The sequence below is a fragment of the Lithobates pipiens genome, unplaced genomic scaffold (assembly GCF_037356315.1).
Source record: "Lithobates pipiens isolate NorthernLeopardFrog02 unplaced genomic scaffold, aLitPip1_a1.2 Scaffold_19, whole genome shotgun sequence".
Taxonomy (NCBI): Eukaryota; Metazoa; Chordata; class Amphibia; order Anura; family Ranidae; genus Lithobates; species Lithobates pipiens.
Window position 1 is genome coordinate 371,296,384 of NW_027507764.1, and position 25,904 is coordinate 371,322,287.

The following is a 25,904-nucleotide window of genomic DNA, read 5'->3' on the forward strand; positions in this document are numbered from 1 at the left end:
ACGGACCCAAAATGTAGGGATGCACTGAAATTTCGGCCGCTGAAACATATCGGCCGAAAAAGGCCCTTTCAGCAAAAAGCCGAAAGAGAATTTTCACAGATATTGGTGCCAAAAATGGGGCTGGGCCTGCTGGGTTTGGCCCCGCCCATCACAGGGGTGTCATTCCATCTTTAGTCTCTCCTCATCTCCTCCCTCCTCCCCCATGCTGCAGGCGCTCGTGGGGTCTAGCTGTAAAGTCCCCCTCTCCCCAGTGGTGCCTGCATATGGCTCCTCAGCCGATGTGTAAATCAGCTGTGCAGGAGCTCGGGCACGCTGTTTACTATAAAAGTGAAAGCAAGGGAGAGGCGTCTAGCAGTGTGTGCTGTGCTCTCTGCCTCCCCCTAGAGTGCAGTACCCAGCATGCCAATTTTTAAAAAGACTGTCATATATATATATATATATATATATATATAGATATGTTTGTATGCCTCTGTTTGTGCATGTGTGTGTTATATTTGTTCATGTTTACGTGTGTGTGTTATATTTGTTCATGTTTACATATATGTGTGTGTGTGTGTGTGTATGTATGTTTATATGTATGTGTGTTATATGTGTGCATGTGAGTATTAGGTGTGTGTATGTTTATATACGTGTGTGTGTGTTTTTATGTGTGTTTATATACACTGGTGAGGCACAGGCAGGCTACATGATGGGCGCTGGTAAGCTGCTGGGCACAGTGAGGCTGCATATGATGGGCACTGGTGAGGCTGCAGTGATCTCCTGTAGCATGTCTGCTGTCTCTGACCATCTCCTGTACCATGTCCGCAGTCCCTGACCATCCCTGACCTTGGCTGAGAAGCAACCCCACACATGAATTGTCTCAGGATGCTTTACTGCTGGGATGACGACACACAGCTGATGGTAGCGCTTACCTTTTCTTCTCCATACAAGGTTTTTTTTTTTTTTTCGGATGCCCCAAACAATGGAAAAGAGGAATCGCCGCAGAAAATGACTTCACCCCAGTCCTCAGCAGTCCAATCCCTGTACCTTTTGCAGGACATCAATCTGTCCCTGATGTTTTTGCTGGAGAGAAGTGGCTTCTTTGCTGCCCTTCTTAACACCAGGCTATCCTCCAAAAGTCTTCTCACTGCGTGTACAGATGCACTCACGCCTGCCTGCTGCCATTTCTGAGCAAGCTGTGCATGGGTGGTGGGTGCCCCGATCCACAGCTGAATCAACTGTAGGAGATGGTCCTGGCGCTTGCTGGACTTTTAGGCCCTCTGAAGCCTTCTACACAACAATTGAACCTCTCGATGATCAGATAAATGGTTGGCTGATTTAGGTATAATCTTAGTAGCAGCAATATCCTTGACTGTGAATCCATTTTTGTGCAAAGCAATGACTGCACGTTTCCTTGCAAGTAACCGTTGTTAACAGGCGGAAAAACAATTATTTCAAGCACCACCCTCCTTTTAAAGCTTACAGTCTGTTATTCTAACAATCTAAACACAGTCAGCATTAAGGATTGATTTCTAGCATTGTCCTCATCAACACTAACACCCGTGTTAGAATCACTGACATCTCAGCTGGTCCTTTTGTGGCAGTGCTGAAATGCAGTGGAAATGTTTTTTTTGTGGGATTAACTTCGTTTTTACGGCAAAGAGGGACCTTGCAATTAAGTGCAATTCATCTGATCACTCTTCAAAATACAGTCTGGGTTCGCAGTCATGCGACGTTATACCCAAACAAAAATGAAGTATTTCCCCCCCCCCCCCACAAATAGCACTTTCTTTTGGTGGCATTTGATCACCGCTGCAGGTTTTATTTTTTACACTATAAACAAAAAAACTGACAATTTTGAAAAAAATATATATATTTTTTACTACAGTATAATAAATATCCCCAAAAAATATATATATAAAAAAATGATTCCGCAGTTTAGGCCAATATGTATTATTCTACATATTTTTGGCAAAAAAAAAAAACGCAATAAGCATATATTGATTAGTTTGCACAATAATTATCGCATCTACAAAATAGGGGATAGATTTATGCCTTTTTTTAAATAATTTTATTAGTAATGGTGGCGATCTGCAATTTTTAATCGTGATTGTGGCAGATACAGCAGACACTTGACACTATTTTGGGACCATTGGCATTTATACAGCGATCAGTGCTATAAAAATGCACCGATTACGGTGTAAATGTCACTGGCAGGGAAGGGGGTTAAACACTAGGGGGCAATCAAGGGGGTTAACTGTGTTCCCTCAGCATGTTCTAACTGTGGGGGGGGGGGGGGGGCGGCTCACTAGAACATGACAGATCACTGCTCCCGATCACTAGGAGCAGTAGGTCCCTGTCATGTTGCTAGGCAGAACAGGGAAATTCCTTGTTTACATAGGAATCTCCACAGTTCTGCCTCTCCGTGCCAATGGCAGACAAAGTCCACGGGACCTCGCAGCAACGTACAGGTACGTTGTTTTGTGCACCCGTGTCGCTTTACCAATGTATATCTGCGTGAATAATGAACCGTGCCAGACTTTTTATAGTCCCACCCAACACCAAGCACCACATGGAGGTTAGAAAAGCCAAATCTATGCACCCTCTGATATTGGTTTCACCTTTTTACTAGGGTCTAGACTTCTAAACTAAGGACCCCCATCCCACTGTGGGTCTAACACTGGGCAGTATGTAGGAGTGGTGGCATCAAGGGGCTAAAAAAGCAACATCAGATCTAAGGGGTGCAAACAGGCTGTTCTGAACAATAAGGGCCAGAGCAGTCACTAAGCATATGTCTTTTATGAAGGATTAAAAAAATTAAACATTGCTCAAAGACTCACTTTAAAGTGTTACTAAACACACACACACAGTTTAATTTACATTGTCCCTTCCATTTCTGTATATGGAGGACACTCATTTTAACCACTTCCATACCGGGCCATTGTCAAATGACATCCACAAAAACACCCTGCCATCCAGGGTGGAAGTCATGATGGCCTCAGCTTCTTGCAACCACTGCAGGACCCGGGGGCCCGCAGCTCAGTAATCAGGGACCAGGCATGTTCCTCAGGACAGAGCCCCTGCCCAATCAGGATAAAGAGTAAAGAGACAAATTGGCTCCTTTACCACGTGACCGGCTGTTTCCAATCACAGCCGGTCATAAAAGTCAAACGGCTGTAGTGTAATTTTGAGGTTCTCCTCATTGTATGGGGAGGAGACCTGGAGGAAAAAGTGCAGGAATGTATGCGATTGCGCCCCCCTCCCCTCCCCCCCAAATAAAGGAGGACCTTTCACCAGTCCATGTGGAGTACCTATCACCAGTTGGGATGTTCTTTTCAAAATGGGGTCATTTTGTGGGCAATTTCATTGTTCTGGTACTCCAGGGCATTCAAACGTGTGATAGGTATTCAGGAAACTAAATGTGTAATTTATGCTCCTAGAACGCCTGATGGCGCTCCCTGCACGTTGGGCCTCTAATCAAAATGTTTCTATTATATATTTATTTTTTACACAGTTTATTTTCTTTCCACGTTTTTCCAAAAACTTTTTGAAAAAAAAAACAAAAAAAAATTAACCATTCAAAAGACTCATTATGCTTCCGCTTATATATTGGGGTGTTTGACCCCATTTTGGAAAGCATTTTGTGAGTAATACCACTGTCCCGGTGCTTCAGGGCCTTCAAAAATGTAATAGGTTGTTAGGAAATTGTATGTGTAATTGATGCTCCTAGAACACCTGATGGTGCTCCCTGCATGTTGGGCCTCTCTATGTGGCCAGGCTGGGAAAAAGTCTCACATATGTGGTATCGTCATACTCTGGACGAGTAGCAGAATGTATTTTGGGGTGTAATTGCAAGTATGCATATGCTGTGAGAAAAGTTATCAAACTGTATATAAAAAAAAAACCCACACACATCACACATCTTAACTTGGACTGTCTACTTTTCAAAAAAGGGGTCATTTGTATTTTCCTGACATTTCAGGGCCTCAAGAAGTGATAGGCCTTCAGTACATGCTCCAAAGACATGCTGGTAGGTTAATTGGCTTCTGTCCAAAATTGGCCCCAATATATGAATGCGTGTTGGGGATCTTGGAATGTGAGCTCCTTGAGGGTAGAGACTAGGGGTGCAATGGATCAAAAAAAACCTCACAGGTCAGATCATTCCTCGGATCAAAGTAAAGGATCGGATCATTTTTCGGATCAGCAAATAATTGAATTTGCAAAAACCTGTGAAAATGCCACCACCATATAGTCCCCACTGCAATATACATCTCACCCACTGTAATATCCACGTCATCTCCCCCAATGTAATATTGGATGAGCATGGATGGGTATGGCAGGGTAAGTATTGGCAGAGCACCGGCAGGGTATGTATTGCAGAGTACTGGCAGGGTATGTATTGCTGGGATGGCTGTGGCTGCCATCCGATTTCTCCCCTCCACTATACAAATCAGTACAGAGATGGGAGAAAGGAACCAGCGTCTTGACGGTTTGTTTACAGGTGATCGTTTCGTGATGGAGCGATCACATTGTAAACGCTGACGGGTGTACCAAGATGTCCGCCGCTCCAGAACTAGGCCGAAGCCGCGGCCTTTCCTAAGGCGGAGACCGCGGATCGGTGCCGCTCCGTTGCACCCCTAGTAGAGACTGATGCGAGTGTGCGATGTATGCGTGGAGCACTGCATACAAATTTATGGCGCTATATGGGCGCCTTAAATAAATAAGACCACGGATGAGCATCTTAATGAGATACAGTGTACAGGGATAGGGACAAATGTAGACACTCACTTGGGTTTAACTGAATGGACTGGTGTCTTTATTCAATCTTACCAACTATGTAACTATGTACATCAGGTGTGATCAATTTTCAATGATTTGTACCACAGCTTGTAGACCAACTTTCACACAGACCAAACATACACTTATGTGGGTTATTTTTACCGATATGTAGCAGTGTAAATTTTGGCCCAAAATGTATGAACAAAAAATTACTCATTTGCTAAATATTCTTAGAAAAAAAAAAAAAAGTTTTCAAAATTTTCGCCCTTTCGCTTACAAAAAATAAAAACCCAGTCGTGATTAAAATACCACCAAGAGAAAGCTCTAGTGTGAAAAAATAAATTGTTTGGGTACAGTGTTGCATGACTGAGTAATTGGCATTCAAAGTGAGCACCGAAAGCTGAAAATTGGTCTGGGCAGGCAGGGTATACAAGTGCCCTGTATTGAAATGGTTAAAAAAAAAAAAAAAACCCACACCATCCAAGTACCCTTTTCCTATGTGAAAAAAGTACAGCCATCACATGACCCAGCTCTTGCCTAGCTTGTCTGCAGGGAAAAATCAGGAGGAGCTTCTAGTCCTCTACTGCTGGTCTCACAAAAAATAAAAATATAAAAAAAAAAAAAAAAAAAAAAAAAAAAAAACAGCCTTTGGAATAGAGTAAAAATAAACAAACTGTTTCAAATTGGCATACAAATCTATATATTTGAATTCAAATCTTTATTATTTTGTAGAAATGTGATGGTGTGGGAGGATTTCTGCCAGTCACAGGCTGTCTTAGAATAAGGAAGGAGTGAAGCCACCATTAACCACTTGCTGACCTCACTATAGTTAAATGACATCTACAGCACGGACGGTCAGTTCTGTAAGGCCGTCATTTTGGGTTGCAGGATATGAATTTTGTTAGAAAACAAACCCCCACTTGCTTGAAAGTTTGTAAGTAAGCCATTTCTACTTAATCCATCCTGTAGGCTGCCATCTTGCAGAAACACTGAACATGCTTAGAGCATAAATTGAGAACACCAAATCTGCCTACTAGGTACACTCCTTGTTATATGAAGCTCTGTATTTGTATTCATGATAGGTGATGCAAGGCATCAGATGCATAGTTGGTACAACCTACTAAATAAATAGTGTTGGTAGCTTATATTCATGTACCTGCTTTTTGAGAGGTTACTTGAAAATTCAATAAAACTTCTAAATGCTTTCATGTTCTAAAAAAACATTTAATTTGCAAATTATAAAACATTTCTCAGCTCATAAAATCACATTAAAATCACACAATAATCCCCAGTGGTCACTAGGAAATCTACCACAATCCAGTTTTTCAGTCCCAATCAATTCCAAAGAGTGAGGAACTACTAGGATGCCATCTACAGCAGAGCGGTACAGTATTCGGTCAAAGCGCATCCTACAGGTGTATTTAGCCTTTAAGTTATTGTTCATTTTTGTGTCCCACGTATAACGGCAATGTTCAGGGTTCCCCAGAAATTCCCAGATGTCCAAGATGGGACTGGGCAGGCCACCTATTTTTTCAACCTGTCAATGAAACAAGCAAAAATACAAAATGGTGATAGAATGTGATCAGTCCATCAGTGTAGTGTCTTAATGAGAAACACCAACCATTTTCTTTTACACTTTGGAGTGCAACAGGGTTAGAACCAGTGTCATGTATTTATTGCTGTAGCCTCATTGAGATATCTTCTCCCTTCCTGTCCCAGTTCAGGATTGAGGTACAAGAAGCAAAAAACTCTTCAATATTCAGACCAACATCTGAAACCGGATTTAAAAATCCATCCCACCCACTATCCAGCATCTTGTCTGAAGTTCTTATTTGATCAAATATATTGTCCAAAGTATTGGACACCTGCATTTACATGCACATGAACTTTAATGGCATCCCAGTCATTAGTTGATAGGGTTCAATTATGGTGTTGGCCCTTTGGAGTTATAATAGCCTTAACTCTTCTGGGAAGAATGTCCACAAGGTTTAGGAGTGTGTCTATGGGAACGTTTGACTATTCTTCCAGGAGCACATTTGTGAGATCATGCACTGATGGACGAGAAGGCCTGGCTCACAGTCTCTGCTCCAATTCATCCCAAAGGTGTTCTATCGAGTTGAGGTCAGGACAAGTTGCTCCACTCCAAACTCAGCCATGTCTTTATGGACCCAGTTTATGCACAGTCATGTTGGAACAGGAAGGGGCCATACCCAAACTTTTCCTACAAATTTGGGAGCATGAAATTGTCCAAAATTACTTGGTAGGCTGAGGCCTTAAGAGTTCCCTTCGCTGGAACTAAGGGGCCAAGCCCAACACCTAAAAAAACAACCCCACAACATAATTCCCCCTTCCAAATGATTTGGACCAGTGCACAAAGCAAGGTCCATAAACACATGGATGAGCACGTTTGGGGTGGAGGAACTTGACTGGCCTGGACAGTCCTGACCTGAACCCGACAGAACACCTTTGGGATGAATCGAAGTAGAGACTGAGCCAGGCCTTCTCGTCCACATCAGTGCCCATCACAAATGCACTTCTTGAAGAATAATCAAACATTCCCATAAACTTACACCTTGTGGACATCCTTCCCAGAAGAGTTGAAGTGGTTATAGCTGCAAAGGGTGGTCCAACACAATATTGAACCCTACAGACGAAGGCTGAGATGCCATTAAAGTTAATGTGCGTGTAAAGGCAGGCGTCCCTATAATTTTGGCAATAGAGATCAATTGTATAACATTTGTTAAAGGTAAAAAAAAAAAAAAAAAAAAAAAAAAAAAAAAACGCACACCAAAACACACAACACGAAGCCAATAACTGCACTTGTCACTTAGTTACCAATGGACAGTCCTTGGGCCGCACCCTCTTGTAAAAACTCCAAGACAGCTGGAATACTTGCAGACACCTTTTTGGTATCTAACCATGAACAGAAAACTTTCCAAAATGCAACAAATTGCTTGGGTTACCTTCTTTCTACTGGAAAGAATTGCGTTTACCACCCTGTCTGAGCTCCTTAGACTTCAGGAGGCTTTCTTCAGACACCAAGCTGACAATTTTTCTCCGGTCTATATTTTTGGTAATAGAACTGGGCCCTGAGACAGCAGGTTGTGTCCAGCAATTCCTGCGCTCAGTCCCAGCTGTTCAGGCTATTTGGCCTGGAGACACCTGAAAATGGTACTGCAGAGATTGTTGCTGCCAGAAGACCCAGACCCATCATGGCAACTGACAGATTGTTCTGAAAAACAGCTGCCGTCGCCTTCGCTACTTTCTCCTCTGAGATAAATGTTCTGTGTCACAGAGTTCACCAAGAACCCCCAAGTACCATAAGGCCTGTGTCAGGGTTAGGTTCCACTTCACCCGATTTATCAAATACCCCAGCTTTTCCAGAAAGGGTGCAAAAAATAAAAAAAAAGGTAGTCCAAGTATGGGATGATTTAGTGGCACCAACGAAAATGAAACAACTGAATACTTAAATAGTATAAATATCACATTTCACCCAGTGATATGTGACAAAAATAGTCCATAAAATTAAGTGATGTTGAATGAACAAAGTCCCTGTTCTCGGCAAATGGCATCTCATGTCAGTAGAATTGAATGTGTTGCTACATGGCATTCAATTCTACTGACGTGAGACGCCGCTTGCTGAAAACAGCACAACAACTCAGAACAGGGGCTTTGGAGTGGGTGAGAGACATACTATAAGCGCACACTTCAGGTCCGCTGCGGCCGTAGTGCACCGCTGAGCCATCTTTATCGGTCTGCTGTGGTTTTCTGTCGTTTGATGCCGATTGATTTATACCGTTTGAAATGTGAGTGTAAACATTGAAGCGTTGATGTGATTTTGAATGAACTGGTTGAAACGTTATCACGCTATTTGGAGCACTTTTTTTCCCACATATGGAGAGGTCTTCATTAGAACCACGAAGATATAGTGGATGGGCGTGTTTGACCCAAGTGTGGTTTAAATTTGCTCTCGAGCCAAACACGAGCGGGAGGCAATATAAGTTGGGGAGTGCGTTTTTCACAGGGAGAGGTGTCACAAGCACGTTGGTGTGGTTGAAGATTTAAGAAGATTGTAAAAAAAAAATAAAAAATAAATTAAATATAATATAATATTTTTTTTTCATTTATCTTCACTTCATTTTATGGACTATTTTTGTCACATGTCACTGGGTGATATATGTGCTACTTGTACTATTTAAGTATTGATTCACAGTTCTGGTTTCATTTTTGTTAGCACCGCTAAATTTTCCTATTTCTCTATGTGCATGGTTATAGGTGATGACCAATATTCCTTTCAGTCTCAGGGGGTCAGTGCCTCCACCAGGATTTTCATAAAAATCCAGGGGGAGGACAGGCCGAGTGGCAGGGCCCTGAATTGAAAAATGACAGCCTGCTTTCCCCACTTGATTGCCACCCTCAAAATTTGAGATTCTTTGTGGATTGGGATGTGTAAAATAAGCGTCCCTCAGATTGAGGGAGGCCATGAAGCAATCCGGGGGAAGAATTGACTTCACCGTAAAGATTTTTTCCTTCTGAATTTTCTTTTACAAAGGTTTTTATTAGTATTAATGAACAAGTTTACATTCCAATCCAATAGGCTGTCGTACAAATAACAGTTCAGGTGTTTCACTGTATGGTAGTAATTAAAGCAGGCTGTTGCCCGAACGATTCCAACATGTCCTGCGTGCGGGTGAACCCGGGTTTTCACAGGACTGCAACAGAAGCATGTCATACAGTGCATTAACAGCCCATAGTAATCATCTACTGGTAATTGGTGAGACAAGAGAGAGAAGGGGAGAAGAAGATGTAGAGTGAGTCAAGGGAAGATGAAAAGAGGTTGTTGAATGAGAAGCAGGGGAGGAGTAGGTAGGATCAAAAGAGAAAAGGAGGGGGGGGGGGGGGGGGGTCGAGGAAGAGAGAGGGGAGGGAGGGAAGAGAATGGGTTCACAGGGTGCGCACCACCGGTCCCTACATTGATAATAAAGCAACATCAAATCTAGGAGAATAGTTATATGCTATCCAGGGCTGCCAGACACGCAGGAACTTGGCGTGAGTGTCAGAAAGAACAGAAGACAATTTTTCATTGACCATAACATCATTCAGGCGGTTCTTGACTGCCTCGAAACTCAGAGCCGGGGTTCTCCATGCTCTGGCTATTGTCAACTTAGTTGCAGTAAAGAGATGTTGCGCCAATTGGCGCTCTGGGCGTAACAGCTCAGTGATTTGTTTGCCAAGGAGTGCCTCAAATGGATCCTTTTTAAGATTTACTCGAAGTAGGCTACGGAGCAATGCGTACACCCTGACCCATAGTCTGCACACCCGCGGGCAGGTCCACCAAATATGGGCCATAGTGCCCTCTTGGGCACATTCTCTAAAACAAAGTGGGGAACAGGTTGGAACAAAGCGAGCCAGACGCGTCGGGGTATAATACCACCGGTATAACACCTTATATGCATTTTCCAGAATTACCACATTGCGCGAGCAGTTGGATATGGCTAGGGTCATTGCCTGCCAATCCTCCGGGTCCAGCTTCTTCCCCAACTCTCTCTCCCATTGCAAATGGTAAGACCGCACAGGAGGTCTCCGCTTAGAAACCAGAGCTGAGTATATCATAGATATCAGACCAGGAGAGTGGGGCCTGGATCTGCAGATGCTCTCAAACGGTGTCAACCTGTATGGGGCGTCCTGAGATTTAATGAGACTGGAGGAAATGACGGATGTGTAGATACCTGAAATATTCCCGTAGAGGTATATCGTGTGATGAACGTAAAACATCATATGGTAAAATTTTTGTGGGAGTAAGCAAGGAGTGTACATCGCCGAAGCCATTCATGGTCCACCACTTGAATTGCACGGAGTCATGAAGGCCTGGAGGGAAAAGTGGGCAACGTAGAAGTCGCAACAGCGGGAGATGGGGAGAAGCCAGCCCCGCCGAGTACTTCACAGAGTCCCAAACTCGTAGCGTATGAATCATACAAGGCCCTGTAATCTTAGGGCGATGTGCAGGTGGGAGCCATGGTAATGAAGAGATTGGGACGGGGTCCGTCTCAAGCAGATCAATAGTCGCCCCGAGCGGGAGTTGATACGTCTCGTGGAGGTGAGAGAGCGGAGCAATGGTAGCAGCCACGTAGTAGCCTCTTATATTCGGGACTGAGAGGCCCCCATTACTTTTGTTGGCGAACAGGATTTGTTTATTAATACGGGGGCGAGACGATCCCCAGATAAATTGCAGGATCCTACGCTGATGGATATTGAGGACATGGGAGGGAATTGGGATGGGGAGAACCCTAAAATAATAAAGTAATTTTGGGAGATATGCCATCCTAATGGCCGTTATTCTCCCAAACCATGAAAGAGGTAAGGAGGACCACGCCGACAACATATCCGTAAATTTTTTGAATAATGGTGGATAATTCGCCTGATATAAAGCCTGGTATGTCGATGTGAGACGGATTCCTAAATAAGGCAAAGAGGAAACCCATTGGTAAGGAAAGGCCGACTGCAAGTCCCCCAGTAACTCCACAGAGAGATTAGTCGACAATGCCTTCGATTTAGATGAGTTAATCTGGAGTCCTGAGAGAGATGCAAAGGATTGCAACAGTGTGTGTGTAAGTTTGGCAGGGAAGTTCTAGGAGAGGTGACAAATGAGAATGTCATCAGCGAATAAGGAAATCTTATGGGGGCAACCTGCTATTTCTATGCCCCGGATATCTGGGTGAGCTCTTATTGCCTCCGTCAGAGGTTCCAGTGCCAACACAAAAAGAAGGGGTGACAGCGGACATCCCTGGCGGGTTCCCCAGTGGATAGTAAAAATGGGGGATTCAAATCCGTAATATTTAATTTTTGCTCGGGGGGGAATCATATAGGGCCAACATCCAAGTCATAAATGAAGTCCCGAATCCATAGTGCCGTAGGACAGACATGAGATAGGGCCAAGATAAGGAGTCAAAGGCCTTATTCATATCGAGGGAGAGAAGCATGGATTCCTGGGAGCGAGCCTGGGCTATATGCTGGAGTTGAACTATACGTCGAATTGCATCTCCCGCCTGTCTCTGTGGTACGAAGCCAACCTGGTCCTTTTTTATTAAACGGGGGAGGAAAGAGTTTAGTCGAGTCGCCAAGATTTTTGTCAAGAGTTTCATATCTACATTGATGAGCGAGATCGGCCTGAAATTGGCCCAAGATGAGTGGTCACGGTCCGGTTTAGGAATCATCACCACATTTGCAGTCAGAAGATCTGGGGAGAGAGGGCAGCCGTTTTTGACCGAATTGTACATTGCCACCAGGTGAGGGGCTACTACCGATGCCAGCTTCCTATAGTAAAGCGCGGTGTACCCATCAGGCCCAGGACGTTTTCCCACTTCAAGTTCCTTTATTGCTTGTAGAACTTCGGTGATCTGAATATCCCTATCCATGAGGGCAATGTGAGCCCCCGTTAAGGATGGGAGCGAAAGGCTTTCCAGGAAGTCTGCCGTGCTCTGAGCCGCATTACCCTCTGGTGCCGCGTATAGCTTCGCAAGGCGAAACCCAAATTCCTCCAGAACATGCTTCGGGTTCCCTGATAGGACATTGTTTTGATCTCGTAGGGTAATCGGGTTCAATTTAGGGGCAAAGGTTCGGAGTCTGTTAGCCAACATACGGTTTGGCTTATTTGCTCTCACATACCACCGCTGGCAGGACCAGCGCAGTATACGCTCAGCACCCTCAGTAAGGCATAGGTCAAGCTCCGATCTGGCTATGTCCAACAGCTTACGGTTGTTCGGGGTGGGAAACTGTTTAAACTTCTCGGATAGTGACTCCAATCGGGACTCAAGCTCTTTTTGTTTTATCTCTCTTGCCCTCTTACGGGCCGAAGCCAGACCAATTATCCGACCCCGTAACACCGCTTTATAAGCCTCACAAAGGACCACTGGTGACTGCACCGAGCCCAAATTTTCACGAAAGTAGTCCTCCGAAGCCTAAACAATATCCGCTGTCACACCTGCATGCGAAAGAAGGGAATCATTCATCACCCAGGGAGAAAATCTAGGTCTATCCAGAATAGAGTGACAGACAACTAGCACCGGGTCGTGATCCGACCAAGGAACAGCCAAGATTGAGGCCGATACCACTAACGGAAGGTGACGTCTGAGCATAAACATATGGTCAATCCTTGAGTGGACCTGATGGGGGTGAGAGTAATGGGTGTAGTCCTTGCCCTGAGGATGACATTCCCTCCACAGGTCAACCAAGTCAAGTGTTTGCAAGGAGGACATGAATTTTTTAGCCCCTGCCGACTGTCCGTTTCTCTCGGGCGGCTGCTTATCTAGTTTGGGATTTAGTAGAAGGTTAGAGTCACCCGCAAGAAGGAGGGTGCCCTTGCCGTGGGACATAAGTAGGGTGCAGACATGGGTCAAGGGCCCCGGATTTACATTCGGGGCATAGTACGTTAGTACGGTAACCTCCATGCCATGAATAGTGCCTTGGAGCAATAGGTACCGCCCATCAGGGTCTGCGATCTGTTTAGTGCAACTAAATGGAACAGATTTGCGAAAAGCCACGAGGACCCCCCTTTGTTTAGTTGAGGCATTTGCAAAAAATACCTGAGGGAACTGAGCATCGAAGTACCTAGGATGGGAGGTCTCAGAAAAATGTGTCTCCTGTAAACAAGCAATGTCAACTTGTCGTTTGCGCAGATATTTAAAAACCTTCACCCTCTTATGGGGAGAGTTCATGCCCTGAACCTTCAGGGACAACCAGTTAATTGTCATTGGGACAGCTTTAGGCGGCCATCAACCTTGAACCAGCGTACACACCCTGCGAACCCAGAGGGGGAAAAAAGGGATAGAAGCAGTGAAGAGGGAGAAGGAAGAGAGAAATATTGTATCACATCAGAAAAGGTAGTAGAAACATGCAATGCTGCTAACATATAACCCCTTAAAGAACCTGCTAACTAGCGGGTCTAATGCCAGGGGTTGCTCTAAAAAACATATAGGGCCACAGATTGCCGTGACCAACCCTAGGTTTTTCTAAGCCCAATACAAGATCATCCATGTTAGCCCGATTAAGGACAGGCATCTCGTTCCACCTTGTTTGTTTAGATACGAGACTGCTACCACACTGTCCGAGAGAACCTGTACGTGGTGACCCTTCAGAATGTTCTTAACGCTTCCCAGATCGCCTGCAAGTCTCTCCAGTTGCCTGACCTTTGGGACCGTGCTTTCCTCCAGCATTCTTGGGCTATTTCTGACCCCAAATAGGCCCCCAAGGCACCAAGCACTGGCATCCGTAGTGATGCGGACAGACACTGTGGTGGAGAAAAGAGGAGAATCTAGTACGGGGTCTGTTGTCTACAGACACCTCCTGGTCTTTGAAGATAGGCGGATGGTTGTGTCTAGGGATTTCTGTGCCCCGTCCCAGCTGTTCAGGTCGGCCTGAAGGCACCTGAAAGGGACCCTTGCCCAAGGAACTGCAGGAATTGTTGCCACCAGCAGACCCAGTCCTGACATAGCTGAGCAGAGGGAAATTGCCCAGTTTTGCAACAAAGTTGCAGTCGCTTTCACCCTTTCTACTTTCTCCTTTGTGAGAGATTTTTTATGACACCGAGTCTACCAAGAAACCCTGGTACTGTAAGGCCCGAGTCGGGATGAAGCGCGTCTTTTCTTCGATTATCAACCACCCCAAACTTTTTAGAAAAGGAAATGGCTACCCGCAGGTCTCCCTGTAGTTGGAATTTCGGAGGGGGCAAAGAATAAAAGGTCGTCCAAATACGGTATGACCGCGATCCCCTTCAGTCTCAGGGAAGCCAATGCTTCCGCCAAGACTTGTGTAAATATCCTGGCGGAGGAGGATAGGCCGAATGGCAGAGCCCAGAACTGTAAATGTCAGATCTGCCTTCCCAACTGAATCGCTATCTTCAAATATTTGATATTCCTCATGGATAGGGACGTGTAGGTAGGCATCCCTTAGATCGAGAGAGGCCATGAAACAATCTGGGGGGAAGAATTGACCTTACTGTAAAGATGGTTTCCATCTGGAATTTTTTGTATGTCACCCACTTGCTTAGCAACTTTCAATTCAAAATTAGCTGGAATTTGCCTGACGGTTTCTTCACTGCAAACACATGCGAGTAGAAATCGCGGTTTACCTCCCGTCTTGGCACGGGCACAAGAGCCCGCTGGTCTACCAAAACCGCCAATGTGCGACAGCAAGGCCATCGCCTTCTGAGGATCTCTGGGAGGTTTGGTCACACACATCCTCATAGGCGGAGTGTGCATTCGGTAGCCCTCCCTGATTATCCTCAGTATAAAAGTATTTGGGTTAGTCTTTTCCCACTGTGGGAGGAACTGCTCCAGTCTTCCCCCCCCCCCCCCCCCCAAACAAAACAAACAAAACAAAAAAAAACTGTGTTCCCCCTTCCCACTGTTTTTAGGAGCTGACCCTTTAGAGGTCTGTCCTTGTGACTGTCCCTGCCTTTGGGGAAGAAAAAAAGCGTTTCCCTGGTGCCTTTTTAGTAGCGAAGGCCTTCTTGTCTGCAGTGCAATCCAGAACCTTTTCTAGATCCTGCCCAAACAAGAGAAGGTCTCCCTCAAAGGGGATACCACATAGCCTCACTTTCAAGGCCGGGTTCCCTGAACAGGATTTCAACCATAGCGCTCTATGAGATGAATTTTTGAGGTCAGCGGTTTTTGCTGAAAGTTTGACTGACTCTGCAGAAGCATCTGCCGTGTAGCCTGCTGCTTTATGCAGTATAGGAAGGGAAGCCAAAGTTTCCTTCCTAGAGGTCCCACTATCTAAACGCCCTTGCAATTGTTCCAGCCAGACCTCTAGATTACGAGCCACTATTGTTGTGGCCATCACAGGCTTTAGGTTTGTCATGGCTACTTCCTATGACCTTTTCAGCAGCACCTCCAACTTTTTGGCCATGGGTTGCTTCAGGACACTTGATTTAGCGCACTGGGAAAAGGCTGCGTCAACTTCAGGTACCTTGTTCCAGATGCAGGTGGGATCCTCACTCATCGATAACCCCCAATAAGGCATCCACTTCCTCGAGCTAGAGCCTGTATCTGGGTGAACTTGTCCCTTGGCCCTGAATATCTTTGGATGCTCTCTCACTTAGCGCATCCAAAGGATCCGATTATTCCCCCACACCACTTTCCAATGCCCGTAAAATTGAAAGTGGTGTGTCAAAGTCCCTAGAGGCTATCCTAGAGGACAATGCCGGTATCAGCTCTACGCAGCCTGACCGGGGGACTCGGATGCCTGCCATTCCTGTTCAGGTACTTGCAGACCTCCTTCCCCCCACAGGCAGCCCTACCTAGGCTCAAGGCAAGGAGAGCTCCCATCCAGCCTCCTCTTCCGGTGGAGGAAACAGACTGGGGAAGAGGGACGGAAGCTGCCCTTTATCGATTTTAATGTTTTTCCTGCCTCCGGAGGTGGAGCCTGTCTTTCTAGTGCTGTCCTGGACAGACAACTAGAGAAAAAATTATTTTAAGCGCAACTAGTTTAAACGCCTGAACTTGTAATCCTTGGTACAGCAGCTCTCAGCGGGAAAGGAAGGGTCAATATCCAAGTCATATCATTCATCCTGTATTCTTTTATGCAGATAAACATGTCGAAATGCATTCCTGCACAAGCAACGTGACTGACATCACATTGGAGAGTGGGGTCTTGTCGGACAGAGCTTAGCGATGGACTCGTGGCTTTCCTGCCCTTCATACACTGCAGCAGTTCAGCTTCCCTGTCAGCCCTGGCCAGCGCGTGGAGACTGCTAGAGAACCCTTGCTGCTCTGTACAATGCTTGTACGTCCCATATGTTTTATAGCAACTACACTATTGGCCCTCTTGTGCATTTTTTCCGGCTTTTGACTTTGCAATGTACCTGGAGCCCTTTTTTGGGCATCAGCTTACTTAACAGCATTGTCACATCTACCTTAATGTAGGTGGTCAGACACTATAGCTAGCTACTATGTGCTTCACCTATAGCAGCCCCCTTTCCCTTAAGGCAAGCGGGCCTACCGGTACTTTGTTTCCCCCAGGACTTTTACACAATGCTATAGTGCCTGGCCACCACACCAGGGTAGACATGAATAGAGCAAACAGACTTGCAGTTTAGCAGACAGAGCGTGATTCTATGACAGTCTAGATAAAAGGCAGGCTGAGTTCAGGGAATAGACCAATATCCGATCCAGGTAATACACAGGGAAATCCAACAGCAAAGCAGGGCAGACAATTGGGAGGCTTGATTAGTTACAATGCAGGTAACTGTCCATCGCAAGCAACAGATAGAGTGTTTAGTTTGCTTATCTCGGGTGACTGACCAGATCAATCACCTTGCAGGTGAACACAGACAGTGAAAATGCAACAGCCAACACCCGGATGCTGGAATGAGGAGCACCAAGCGATCCCAACAAGCATCTGCAGTTCGAGGGCAGAAGAATGGACATGCTTCCCATGATCTGTGCACTTGACTTTGCACTTTTTGGGCATTGGTAGCATGTCCAGTGTGCTCAAATAGTTAAGCCAACAGTTGAAAAAAAAAAGAAAGGGCCTTTTAGTTAATTGCATAAATCAAACCCATTTTTCAAGACAAATATCACAAAAAAATTGTTTGAAAAAATAAAAAAATAAAAAGTTAAGTAATGACTATAAACGAAATCAATCAGTCCATAGTAAAATTGGAGAATTGCTCTGTTTCATAGCCAGTGTACAGGCATGAGAGCTGAAGTGTTAAAACAGTACATGACATCTTCTAATGTAGAAGGTCGATCAATAAGAAAGCGATAAAATGGGCAACAGAGTTGTGTATTATACAGACCTCTTTGTCTCTTAAGTTGGTATCACCACCAAATATCACAGTGGTTGATGGAGGAACCTCTAACATCTTCTGAAGTACAATGCCCAGCTGCTTCATCCGCTCATTTGCATGATCTTTGGTGCTCTCTAAGTGGGAGGTCATGAGGCAGATGTCACTGCCGCAGAGTTTAACCTAGAAGGGAACCGTAAGCATCTTCAGTGTACATACAGGAGTAGTGGGAACAAGTTTGACCAAAGACAGATAACGGTATACAGTGCATCTGTACAGAATTCACAGCGCTTCATTTTCCACATTTTGTTACAGCCTTAAATTTAATCCATTTTGGAATTAATTTTTCTCAAAAACAATACATTAGAGATATACACACACACACACTATAAATACAATATAATTTACATTAGATAAATATTCACAGCCTTTGCTCAATACTTTGTTAAAAGCACCCTTGGCACCAATTACAGCCTCAAGTATTTTTGAGTATGATGCTACAAGCTTGGCACACCTTTTTTGGATAGTTTCTTCCATTCTTTGCAGGACCTCTCAAGCTCAATCAGGTTGGATGGGGAGCGTCGGTGCACAGCCATTTTCAGATCTCTCCAGAGATGTTCAAACAGGGTCAAGTCTGGGCCACTCCTTTGTTTTCTTGGCTGTGTGCTTAGGGTCGTTGTCCCATTGGAAGATGATTTGCCCCAGAGCATATTTTCATCAAAGGATGTCTCTCTACATTGCTACATTCAGCTTTCCCTCAATACTACATTAATCTTTCCCTCAATACTCACTAGTCTCCCAGTTCCTGCTGCTGAAAAACATCCTCTCAGTATGATGCTGCCACCATGGTTTACTTTAGGGATGGTATTGGCCAAGTGATTAGCGGTACCTGGTTTTCTCTAGACATGACACTTGCCATTAAGGCCAGAGTTCAATCTTTGTTGTATCAGACCAGAGAATTGTTTCTCATGGTCCAATAGGCCTTCGGGTGCCTTTTGGCAAATGCCAGGTGGCCGTCATGTGCCTTACTGAGGAGTGGCTTTTGTCTGCCCACTCTACCATACAGGCCCAACTCATGGAGTGTTGCAGATATGGTTCTTCTGGAAAGTTCTCTACTCTCCACAGAGAAATGCTGGAGCTCTGTCAGTGACCATCGGGTTCTTAGTCACCTCCCTAAGGCCCTTCTCCCCTAATCACTCAGTTTGGCCAGGCAGCCCGCTCTAGGAAGAGTCCTGGTGGTTCCAAACCTCCCCCATTTATGGATGATGTAGGCTAGGCCCTTCAAATGCTGCTGACATTTTTCTGTACCCTTCCCCAGATCCGTGCCTTGATACAATCCTGTGTTGGAGTTCTACAGACAATTCCTTGTCTTGTGCTCCGACAAGCACCGTTAACTGTGGAACCTTATATAGGCAGACATGTGCCTTTCCAGATAATGTCCAATTATCCGAATTTATCATAGGTGGACTCCAAGTTGCAGAAACATCTCAAGGAAGATCAGTGGAAACGATGTACCTGAGCTGAATTTTGAGTGTTGTGAATACTTGTTATATAGTTAGTAAGGTTGAATAAAGACACCAGTCCATCCAGTTCAACCTGAGTGTCAACAATTGTCCCTATCCCTTGCACACTCACATCGGTCCCTACCCCCAAGGAGCCCACAATCCAAGGTCCCCATTCATATACTTGGGCCAATTTTGGACAGAAGCCAATTAGCCTACCTGCATGTCTTTGGAGTGTGGGAGGACACCAGAGTACCCAGGAGGAAATCCATGCAGGCACAGGGAGAACATGCAAACTCCAGGCAGGTAGTGTCGTGGTTGGGATTCAAACCAGGGACCCTTTTTTACTGCTAGACGAGAGTCCTAACCACTACACAACTGTGCTACCCATGTGGCATTGCGATTTCATTTTTTTATTTTGAATTCATTTGCAAAGATTTCAAAAACTTATTTCACGTTGTCATTATGGGGGTATAGTTTATATCATTTTGAGCAAAATAATAAATGTAATCCATTTGAAACAAGGCTGTAACATAACAAAATGTGGAAAAAGTAAAGCTCTGAATATTTCCAGATGCACTGTAGTTAATGAGATATAGGAGGGGTTAGGTGGATGCTTGAGATACCAGCCGGTCAGAGATTTACAGACATTGGCTAAATCATAGCTGAGCATTTTTGATAATAGGGAACATTGAAAGAGCCAAAAAAAAAAACAAACACACACACACACACAAAACACCACTTACATATAAGGATAAACAGCCCAAAAAAGAAAATGGGAATTACTGCTGCAAAAGGCAGCGTTAAGGTAGAAGTGCATAATAAGTGTAATTTTAAACCAGTACCATCTATTGCACAAGATTATAAACACTTACACAATATAAGTGGGAGTCGTGCTCCTCATAAGTAGGTAGTCCTGGCAGTTCTCCTGCGTCCCACAGGCTCCTCGCATGATCCAGGTAGCTGGGAAAGAAGAGAGCCAGTGGGACGCAGTAGAACTGGCAGGACTACATACTTATAAGTGAGAGTCATGCTTGTCATATCTTGTAAGGGTTTTTAATCTTGTTCAGTAAATGATACGGTTTTAATACTACACTTAGAGAGGCACCTCCCCCTTGTTTCTTATATGTTTTGCAGAGTTGCCTCTTCAAATCACCCCCTTACCGTGGTTTAACTTTGTTTTTACCTAAAGACTGACTAATCAAATGTACATTACAAACTAAGGGCATTTCCTCCTGGAGCGCCAGGTAGCCAATTTACCTTCACATCTAGTTCGTTCCTTGGCCTTTGATTAAATGTGCATCCTGGCTGAGACTGAAGCATGTGCATCCAGACACACAAAAGTCACATGACTGCCCCCTGGTCTGCATAAGCAGAGCAACAACATGCAAGTACACCCTGTAAAGGCTGGAGTGTGCATGCAAGGGTGGCTTCATGAGACCCTTCAATGCTGTGGAGCCAACCACCAGATGAAACTGCAGACGAGGGAAGCCCCCCATCACAGAATACAATCAGGTAGTAGCCTGCAGAGAAACCAGATAGCAACCGTGGAGAGTTTACTGACACTTTAAGGCACAATTTAATTGAGTTATGCTAGGTCTAAGTAAAATCCCATTTAAAGGGCATGAAAAGGCAAAACTTGTGTTTGGTTTGCTCCCTGCTGGGGAGATTCAACCTCTTGATTTGTCCCAGTAACCACTGAAAGTGATAGGAAATCCAAATTCTTAAGTTGTTGTGAGAACAGGGCTAGTGGGGAAATCTGATAGGGATGCTGGTTTGAAACAACTGTGTAAGCAGGGATTTTCCTCAAGTTTGGAGATAGGTCCTCTCACTCCTGGCTTAGTCTACATGACCAAAATTGAAGGTAAACCCATCAATGGGAGAAAGATGGCCCAAAAAAATAAAAAAATAAAAAAAAAGCTGTCTAAACTGCCTCTAAATTTCCCTTAAGAACCCAGTCACAAGAGAATGTTAATATTCCCACATTTCTGGATCAGGCTCAAAAGTAGCGGGTGCTGCAGAATCATCTAGCTGGCAACTGGAACAAACACAGATAAACGTTCATATTTGCCAGCACACCACAGATCCCCAATGTTGTCCGAATAGCATATTGCAGAAAAATTGCATAAGAAAAAAAAAGAAAAGGTGCAACGTTTCAGAGCCACACAGGACTAGATAAGAGATATATTAGTGCTATCCCCCAATCAAAACACAACATAAAGGGTCTCTCCCCCCCCCCCCCCCATCTGATGTCATAGGACATCACAGTATAATCCATATAGTCCGTAAACACTGCCAAATTACACAGCAAGAAAAGTCCCTAAATTATTCATGCTAGTCACCTGTAAAAGCAAGGCTTATTCCCTTGCAAAAAACACCCAGCACAGGGAATACCATCAAAAATAGAATCGATTGGGCATTCTTACAAGATGTGCCTGATCTCAGAGGGCGGGAAGGGGGGGGGGGGGGGTGTCACCCTGTCGAGAGGCTAGAGATATATCTATCTTTGTTTCACTATATGCACACATCACACGCCTGTCCCCCCAGCTCCAAACATTGTATTTTTGTGATGTGATCATTCAATAAAAAAAGAAAAACAAAAAAAAACAATTGGTGTTCTGGCAAATATGAATGCTAATCTTAAAGTGGTTATAAAGCTTAATTTTTTTATTTTTTTTATAAAAAAAACATTTCTATACTTACCTGCTCTGTGCATTGGTTTTACACCGAGCAGACCCAATCCCCTTGTCCTGGGGTCCCCTGCCGGCCCCACCTCTTCACCGGATGCCTCCAGGGAAAACCGCTTTTCCTGGGGGCACCCATGTGTGCTCGCTCCCGAGTCCCGCTGCTGCGTCCATTGACGCAGTGGAACTCTGTTCCGTCTTGGAGTAAGGGGGGGGGTCACAGCGGCAGCACCCTAATGCATCAAGGTGAAAAACCTTAAGGCTTAAAGAGGTAGCAAACTGCATAAAATAAAATTTTAAAAAAATTGTCCGACAGTTTAAGTCATAAAGTGCTAATATGCATTGCGCAATGGCGCGCTGTCACTGCGGAAGGTGCTTCCATTCTTGCCCGGTCTTCTGTGTTTGCGGGTGTGACAGACTCACTTGGGACAGAGGTTTTTTTGAGAGGACTGAATGCCAGCCTCTTGCTTTGCGATTATGGTCCCTGGCATTTGGGGGAACAGTTCATTGTGAGCTGTGTGCCTGAGGACCCCTGAGGTGGTGTTAGATTGGAGTCAGGCCAAGACAGACTCTGGATATGTATATGCCATATTAGCAATAGTGACTGAAACAGTGTTAGATGCTAATATAATCAACTCCAGCCACCTGTTTTTTGTCTTGTATAATGTAAAATGAGTCTAGTCTGGCTTGACAGATTTTGAAGAGTATTTCATCTATTGTTTGTGCCAATTAGTCCTGCAATTGCATTCAGGTGAATTCTGTTTCTGGCTACAGTTGTATTGTTAGAATATGAGCGGGGGGGGGGGGGGGGGGAAACCTCCTCTTCTACTGTATTATAAATACTTGGCATTTTGGTTCTAATAAATCAGTAATGTTAGCAGTGAAACAAGTCTCGTCTTGTTTTGTGCTTGGGAGCGGTTGGAATATCTGATATCTATATTCAGACCGGGAGGAAGTGGTATATATGACAAAAGCACTCAAGCGGAGTGTAGGGCTTTGGCGATATGCATGGCCCAGCCAGCGATGACGTCACTCATGCAATGCGACAGTCGCTGTTTACGTCACGACTGAAGAAACGGCATAGGTTTGGCATTCCTTCCGAGCACATGCACCAGTGACTTCACTGGCTGCATTTAAAGTAAATATCTTCTCAAAACAGTACACATTAAGGAAGCATTTACTGCACCTATAAGTAAGCCTCGTCATAGGCTTGCCTATAGGTAAACATAATAGGAATTTACTCCCACTTTAAAAATAACCCATCATCTGTGCTATGGTATTACACAGGGTCTTCTCAACCCCCTTTTTTTCCCTTTACTAGCAAAAGTTTCACAACCTACAAACTTTTATTACAAGCCCTGTGTAAAAACACATTTTAGGGATGCAAATGCATGCACCATGTACAAAAAATAAAAATAAAATAAAAATAAAAATGTGCATAGTATTAATTCTAGGGCCATCATTCACACTTGACTAATGGATGACCTGTAAAGTCGTTTCCTATAGACAAGCTGGCCACCACAACATAGTTTAGACCAAGGGACAGGTCACTAATGGGGAAAGAACACCTGCAGGTAGTCTATAGACCAATACTGGCAATTATTTTGTACCCTGATTTTTAGCTTATTTGGAGAAGCTACAGGATAAGACTAGCCACCAACCCCTCTCTAACGCGTTTTTGGACCATTTTGCAGCTAAAGGACTAGGCCTCTTTTTGCGATTCGGCACTGCGTCGCTTTAACTGACAAATTGTGCAGTCATGCGATGTGGCTCCCAAACAAAATTGGCGCCCTTTTTCCCCACAAATACAGCTTTCTTTTGGCGGTATTTGATCACCTGTGCGGTTTTTATTTTTTGCGCTATAAACAAAAATAGAGCGACAATTTTGAAAAAATGCAATATTTTTTACTTTTTGCTATAATATCCCCAAAAAAATATGTAAAACATTTTTTTTTCCTCAGTTTAGGCCTATACGTATTCTACTTACCAAAAATATCGCAATAAGCGTTTATTGATCGGTTTGCACAAAAGTTCTAGTGTCTACAAAATAGGATAGTTTTATGGCATTTTTTTAATTTTTTTTTTTTTTTTTTAGTAATGGCGGCGATCAGCGATTTTTATTGTGACTGCGACATTATGGCAGACACGGACAATTTTGAGACCATTGGCATTAATACAGCGATCAGTGCGATTAAAAATGCATTGATTACTGTAAAAATGTCACTGGCAGTGAAGGGGTTAACACTAGGTGGCAGTGTAAGGGTTAAGTGTGACCTAATGTGTTTTTTTTTTTTACTGTAGGGGGTGTGGCTTGGTGTGTGACGTCACTGATCATCCTTCCCTATGACAGGGGACAGACGATCAGTGACAAGCTCACTAGGAAGCACGGGGAGAGGTTTGTTTACACTTACCTCGCCTCGCTCTTCAGCTCTGTGACCCGATCGCGGGACACTGGCGGTGATCGGGGGGTCACGGAGCTCAGGACCGGGTCGCGAGAGCGGTGGCAGGCACGACCCGCAGCTGGGCTTTTAAAGGGCAACGTACCTGTATGTGCTTGTGCCCAGCCATGCCATTCTGACAACGTATATCGGCGTGAGGCGGCCCTTAAGTGGTTAAAGAGTAATTTCACCGTGAAAGGTACCAAGAATGGAATATGAAAAAACACAAAATGATGACTTAAATAGGAACAGTCACGAGATGATTCACCTGCATGCCATTCACTGCGTTATAAGCTTGTTAAAGATGTATATTCACCCCCCCTAAATACACACCGATTCCTCTTGTATTGTATTGACTATTGTCTGCCCTCATGCTGTAAAGCACTGTGCAAACTGTTTGGCGCTACATAAATCCTGTATAATATAAATACACATACTGTACGGGCATAGACACTTGCACAATTGCTCAGGTAAACATGCAGACAGTGCATATACAGATGGAGAAATTGAAATCAGTGAAAATTTTGTATTAGATTGTGACAGATTATTAGTAATAAACTACAGTTGCAATGAATGTAATACGTGCTGTTTTGATTCAAACCTGGTAAACCTTAAAGCTTGGGAAAATGAGTACATGCATTGCCACTCAGCATACAGGCTGCATATATGAAATATGTAAAATGCTGTATGTTCTGATCTTATTGTGTCATTGCCATTCATAAAAAAAAAAAAAAACCCACTTACATTAGCCACCAGTAAATTCCTCATCATGGAAGTGTTTGGGAAAGGAATAATTTCTTGGCTTACTAGTGTCGCTCTGGATTTTTTCAGCATAATAGCAGTGAAGTATTCACAGTCATTTCCTAAAAATACACAATTTCAAATAAAGCAAAAATCACAATAAAAAACCTCATTGTGGAGTTCACTAATATTTTATCTCAAAGTCTGACATGGTGGTTTTGATTCAGTAAAGGAGTAGAGCATGTTTACATTGCAAAGTAGATTTTCACCTTAGTAAATGAGGTTAAGCAGTGCCAACTTCAATCATGTACAGCAAACATCCAGTAATCTTGCCTGGACAGGATTAGGTTTTTTCCTTGCTTGTCTGTAGTGTGAAAGCCCGAGGGCTTTCACACTATAGCGGTGCGCTGGCAGGACATCAGAAAAAAGTCCTGCCAGCAGCTTCTTTGGAGCGGTAAAGGAGCGGTGTGTTTACCGCTCCTCCACCGCTGCTCCCCATTGAGATGAATGGGGCAGCGCTGTAATACCGCCGGCAAAACGCCGCTATTGCGGCGTATTTGCCACCGGTTTTAACCCTTTCGCGGCTGCTATCGGGGGGTAAAAGCGCCCGCTAGCGGCCAAAATGTGCTGCAAATCCGGCGGTAAAACGCCGCTAAAAATAGTGGCATTTTACCGCCCACGCTATCGGCGGTGTGGTGTGAAAGGGGTCTTAGGACTGCTGCGGGGCGCCATCTTGCAGACCCAGCCAACTGTCACTACAGTAATCCCCGTTACTCCTGTAGCAGCAACATGAAAAGGTTAGTAGGGAGGAGCTGGGCCAGCACAGAGAACCGGGCGCTAATGCATACAGGATTCATTTTCTTTCATTCAACCAGTGGGCTGATTGAGCGAAAAAAAAAAATACATTTCCTGGTCCGCAGACTTTAGCTGGATAGGGGGAATCCTTCCTGAAGAGCCATTGTATTTTGACAGCTGGGAGACTTCCATGTTAGAATAC

General features: G+C 44.4%; 1 protein-coding gene across 1 annotated transcript in view; it reads right to left on the bottom strand.

Annotated features, from left to right (window-relative positions):
• Nucleotides 1-5,961: 5,961 nt before the first annotated feature.
• The window catches only part of TDP2 (tyrosyl-DNA phosphodiesterase 2), a 52,001-nt gene continuing 32,058 nt past the window's right edge, over nt 5,962-25,904 (bottom strand). The window contains exons 5-7 of the mRNA XM_077492285.1: nt 24,911-25,029; nt 17,555-17,725; nt 5,962-6,295 (exon numbers count right to left, since the gene is read on the bottom strand). Coding sequence (XP_077348411.1) covers nt 6,014-6,295; nt 17,555-17,725; nt 24,911-25,029 — 572 coding nt within the window. The 3' untranslated portion in view covers nt 5,962-6,013. The remainder of the gene's footprint in view (nt 6,296-17,554; nt 17,726-24,910; nt 25,030-25,904) is intronic.